A 5631-nucleotide genomic window follows, 5' to 3' on the forward strand; every position below is an offset into this window, starting at 1 on the left:
ACTACACCTACTGCTACGCCTAGCCATGGGATCCATCATCCCAGGCCGCCAATTATAAACAGCGCCAAATTCCTCAAACTCGTCGACGAGAAAATCCCGGCCCGTCGATACAGCTCCGGGCTCGAAGTTGAATCGCCGTAACGTGCAGTGTGCCTGTCGCCATACAAAGAAAAGGAAGAGATAAGGAGATTAGAGTGCAGGCACAAGTTTCACAACTCACAAGAGTTGCCTGGAACGTGGTTGCGGCGGGATTCATTAATTTTAGGGTGTGTCTCATGTTAGACAGATCAACCCTACCGATATTCACGATAAAAAGTATTACTATTAGCATAAAAAATAATATTTTTTCATGGATAACCCAAATAAGAGATCTGTCTTACAAATACGACCCGTGAAACCGTCTCGCACAAGTTTTTGCCTTAATTTTATACCGAGTACGAATATTTATTTCGGCCACTCTATTTTATTTATTCAAATATATATATATATATATATATATATATATATATATATATATATATATATATATATATATATATATCCACACATTAATGTATGATCAAATGTTGCACCAAATATTCCTTCGTTACTTTAAATAACTTTTACTCCTTTTCTATATTTATTTTCAACATCATTCTTACGTTCATCAAATGTCACTAAAGCTTAATATTTCATTTCACAAGATATGCATATCATATCTTGTATATTCATCAATCAATATGATGAAATATTATTCTTTTATTTGTGGGTACAAATAATTTTCCGATAGATGAATCGAGATGATTTATGCTTGGACGCATATCCCATTGGTTTTTTTTTTTTCAATCTAAGTCCAAATTTTAAGAACTCGGGTATCATCTCGATTTTCGATTTCTTCAGTTTTAAGAATTTTCTCAAATCAATACACAAAAGATTGAACTATTGAACCAATAAACTACTTGACTGAACTTTCTTAGATTCATACGTTTTGTATAATCCTCGTGATTCATAATTTATCATCATTGTATTTTGTACATGACAGTCAACACATAATCAAATTGCAAACAAAAAATAACATAAAAAAAATCGCTTTAGGATTGTTGGTAGGGATTTTCCATAACATTTTAATTAGGTTTGCAACCTGAAGATAACAAGACTCATAAATATGTGTTAGCAAATTTGAAGTCGAGACAAGAGAGAACATTTTGTCCTTAAAAGACGAATTCCCGAACATGTTTCTCGTGAGAAATATCATGTTTCTCATGAGATATATATGATATTTGTCATGAGATATGATAGTCGTCTTTTAAGATTAACTTATGATGACAACACTATAAATCATAAGTTTCATAACTAGAAAATGTAGCAAACTCTATTTTAGAATAAATAAGAACTGTAATCACACGATGGATGCAAATGTCTTCAGAAATCTGGTAAGTATATGAAAAATATGTTTGGTATTCTATATTTAATGTTGTTAAACTGAAGAGACACGTTGTTTCAATGTGTATTTTTGTCAATAAACTGATGAATCCCAAGACACATGTAAATTCAAATAGCCAAGGGTCGTCGACGAACCTCTTAAATGTTAATTCAAATTGACAAGTTTTTAAGATTATTTGAACCAATATTGAACTTTTAAGGCGGGTTAATGTTTGCAATAGACATGGATAATCTAAATGTGGAGATTTATGCTGGAGTATAAATTTGTATATTAAGCGCTATTATAGTCGGCAATAACTATGTCACTTCAATATTTTAAATTAAACAACAAATTGAATGTCGAATCAAACATATGACATCGACTTTAATAACAATGATAAGATCAAGAATCTATCAATTTACCAAAATACAATATTTTAAACCATAAAAGTCAAATGTTGTTACGAGTTGATCGCTCTCCTAGCAAAAGGAAATACTGCACTCCAACAAAATTCATAGTCGATTCCAACCTCCAAGTGACCATCTATTATGATAATAACACCGTAGGGATTCGACGGTGCAGTATAAATTCATATTTGGACGTACATAATCGAGTTAAACCTATAGAAAACGAGCACGTTTCTATATGTCGATGCTACATAATTACCAGAGCATATTAACAGAGAATAGGAATACCAACTGAAACGCAGTTCCATGTCTATACGTGGGAATACTTTGTTAAACTTTTGGCAATTCAGAGAAGTCCAAGAGATTTCAGCTGCTGAACATCGTCAGGAGCAAGAGGCGGGGGTGACCAAGAGGCTTCATTCATCTCATCATCCACGTTCTCAACAACATATTCCTACCAAAATAAACATATATAGCAGAAAACTAATCAAAAATTGATTGATAATGAAAAGCTGGGGGGAATGCAAGGTAGTCTCGGTTCCTCGAACAGAAAATGTCACACTATTTCACTGGCAATATTGAACAGAAAGCATGAGAAGTTGAACAGGTAATAAAGATTTGTGCAATATTTCACCGGCAGAGCTCACTAAACACATGCAAAGAAATTGATTGGCATAATTGGATTCAAAATTACAGGCCATCTTTCGCACACGGGAAAAGAATTTAACTTTATGTGAAAGAAAACAAGATATGAAGAGAAGAAAAGGTTGAATAACAGGTTTAACTACTTGAACATAATAAGAATGTAGATCTTGGTAAAATCAAACAAATGAAAAAATGCAGCGGTAACTCACTTCTGTTAGCATTCTTTTTGCAAGTATGTGGTAGTGTCGCTGCCAAATCCTTTGCCCAACCATAGTGGCCACCAATACGCTATAAAATATGCCGAATACAGAAAATAAACATATCACAATTATAGCCATAATACATAATAATGGCAGACCAGCTTCATGATTTCCTTCCAGGCAACCACATTCACAGGATGCACAATCACAACTTTCCGATATGGATCTATCAGTAGACCACAAACTAAGAGTAGCAGGCAATTGGCAGTCAAAGCACGTCCTGAACAAATGGCACAAGGACAAACAGTTTAACTCGAAATACATAGACTTATAGGTTAAGCAGAATTCACAACCACAAGAACCATCAGGTAATAACTTTTTCACTGAATTCATTGTTCTAAAAATTATAAAAGAAAAGACAAAAAAAATTGATCATAACACAAACATAAGATCAATGTTAGAAGAATAAATCAAATTGATTTGAATGGGATTTGGATTCATGCAAAGCAAGCGTGAAGAAGGTTTACTCACTAGGCTATGCCAAAAATGGATCTCCGTCCTCAGTATAAAATCTAGGTCTAACTCCACAAAAACACCCTGTTACCACTATATACAATGATAAGAATTGCAGATCAAAGATTTTTCTTTAAGTTGGCTAAATAATTTTGATAAGAAAGAGTCTAGATACAAGGAACAAAACACAATATGAGAGTAACTGATCACCACAGCTATGATTATAAATACACAATATTATGATAAATTGAAAGATATCATATAATAAAAAATATAATACCCAAGCTCACAACAGCAACGATGCAATTCACGACATGGTACGGCTGGATCGTTGCGGATTCTTTGATCGAAACAAGTAATGAAACACCCAGATAAGCCGATAAAAGCGAAAAACAATACAGTCCCTGGAAATAAAGTTCGATGTCATAAATGTGCTTGCAACAGGGATTAAGTGAGAAAGGCAACGCACATAACAACCATTCTTTAATACTAAATATACGTATAGATAGGACCATGCATCTGTGACCAATATAGATTACTCACAACGACATGTTTCAGCTCTGACTAAAAGTTTTATATCCTTCTTTCCAATATGTTGTTCTTCTATTCAGGCAATGTGAATTGTTTATTTTTTGTTGGATACAAACTGAGAGAACCGTGATAAGCATGCAAGAAGTATGCAAAATTAAACCAAAATAGAATATAAAATAATTGTTGATAACATTAAAATATCTAGAGTTATGACCAGCCAAATTGTTCGTCATACATTCCAAAATTCAAATCAAGCAAATAACTACTTGAAATATAAGTATTGATAGTGGCATCATAACCAATCTGAAGCTCAAGAAGTATTACCACACACGTAGTAGAAACTAAGTTTGCTGCCGAAACCCCAGGTTAGACGAAGCCAAAATTTCTGGCTACCATCAATAAGATACACCAAGTATGCCAATATAGCAATGACCTATAACAATTGTAATAAAAATCGTAAAAATACTAGGAAGGAAAGAGCTACTGGCATTATCACAACATAAACACAAGAAAATACATGGGAAGGAACAGAAAATAAATTTGAAAAGGGGTCCAATAATCAACTACCATCTGAATTGCCAAAAAGATGAATGCAATATCCCTTGCAACAAAAAATCTGAACTTGATTGTTCGCCATCGCCTATCAGCTATATTATCAGCTTTCAAATAATAAGGAGCCTTGCAAGTTGTGCAATGAGCGAAAGCAAACCCTTCCTGCACCAACAAACACAAACGAGGAAATATAGATCAAATAACCTAATACAATTTTTTTTAAAAAATACAGGAGTAGTATTAGTTAAGACAGTTCCACTCAATGAACATAAGTGTCGTTTTTTTTAATATATTTTTCCGTATCGACTAACAGCAATCATGAAATAAAGGGAATAACAGGCAGGTAAAATAGCCTGACAAATTTAGGAACTAAATTAAAAAACTAATATAATACCACCAAAAAAAGTAAAAGAAAATCATTTGCAGATGAGTAGAACAGCTACAGAATTCAGTGGGGGGTGACAGAAGTAGAATTAAAAGAGAATGCCATGTTATAAATATTTACCTTAACAGCGCGCCAATGATTCAGACAAGCTCTGTGAACATACTTCGATGTCCCTTTGCACTTGCAGGGAGCAATGAAATCCCGACCTATTTAGGAACAGAAAATGTAGCTTGTGAGTCTGTAAAATCACACAGTGAGGTTTATATTAATGCATCCATATACGCAACACTGTCGATCAAAATCCTCCATTTTTGCATCAGAAGTAAACAGCCAAATTTTTTTATGCTAACAAAAAACAGTGATTTTAGACCCCAAAAAAAGCCCAAGATTAAAGTTCTGATTAAAAAATTATAAATCTGTCTAAGAATAACAGATTGTTTTATTTAAGAATTATAAATGTAAATAAAAAATAAAAACTAAAAAAAATTGCGTATCGCATCCTTCCACAATTTTATAAAATAAACATCTCACAAATCATGCGAAACTTGCTACTTTTTCAAGTTAGCTGCTTTATCTGCCAGAACTAAAATAAAAAATTGAAAATTGAGGAGATTTGAGGAGTTATGCCGTCAGTTTCGAGGCATATTCGGCACTGAATCTGGTCCTCCGTGCCACTCTCAAGGTCAATCTCCGAGTGCTTGGTGATCGGAGTCGGTGGCAGCAATGGTGAAAACTCGGTGTGCCCACGACCCATTTTCACAGAATTTGGTGATAAATTCCAAAAAATCAGCGTAAATCATGCGGCAGACCCCTATAATACCTCTCAAGCCTACCTAAACACAAATTCTACGGTTATTTCACCAAAAAAAAAAGACTTCAAACGAGAATAATGATAATAATAAAGGAAGAGCAGAACAGACTTTTGACTCTGATTTGAAGTAAATTCTCTGTGTACATCCTTGATCCTACCCTACCTATAATTATTTTTTTAATATA

General features: G+C 33.7%; 1 protein-coding gene across 2 annotated transcripts; it reads right to left on the minus strand.

The window, feature by feature from the left end:
• Positions 1-1917: 1917 nt before the first annotated feature.
• LOC140837003 (uncharacterized) lies at positions 1918-5545 on the minus strand. Of its 2 annotated transcripts, none has more exons than XM_073202949.1 (7): positions 5263-5545; positions 4756-4841; positions 4266-4412; positions 4023-4131; positions 3448-3571; positions 2664-2742; positions 1918-2263 (listed from the first exon to the last, which is right to left on the minus strand). In XM_073202949.1, the coding sequence occupies exons 1-7, from the start codon at positions 5387-5389 to the stop codon at positions 2156-2158; spliced, it is 780 nt and encodes a 259-aa protein (XP_073059050.1). In that variant the 5' UTR covers positions 5390-5545; the 3' UTR covers positions 1918-2155. The 2 variants fall into 2 exon arrangements, with proteins under 2 accessions (XP_073059050.1, XP_073059049.1); XM_073202948.1 differs by having other exon boundaries at positions 2664-2934; positions 5263-5542.
• Between the last annotated feature and the right edge of the window lie 86 nt (positions 5546-5631).

Source organism: Primulina eburnea, chromosome 7 (genome assembly GCF_022965805.1).
Source record: "Primulina eburnea isolate SZY01 chromosome 7, ASM2296580v1, whole genome shotgun sequence".
In the NCBI taxonomy this organism is placed as follows: domain Eukaryota; kingdom Viridiplantae; phylum Streptophyta; class Magnoliopsida; order Lamiales; family Gesneriaceae; genus Primulina; species Primulina eburnea.

Excerpts from the sequence above, each read along its gene's own strand:
- LOC140837003 (XM_073202948.1), bottom strand. The coding sequence starts at position 5,389 with ATGGGTCGTGGGCACACCGAGTTTTCACCATTGCTGCCACCGACTCCG. Across the intron at positions 4,842-5,262 it reads AATATGCCTCGAAACTGACG|GTCGGGATTTCATTGCTCCC; the intron begins GCATAACTCCTC and ends GTTCCTAAATAG. Across the intron at positions 4,413-4,755 it reads ATCATTGGCGCGCTGTTAAG|GAAGGGTTTGCTTTCGCTCA; the intron begins GTAAATATTTAT and ends TTGTTGGTGCAG.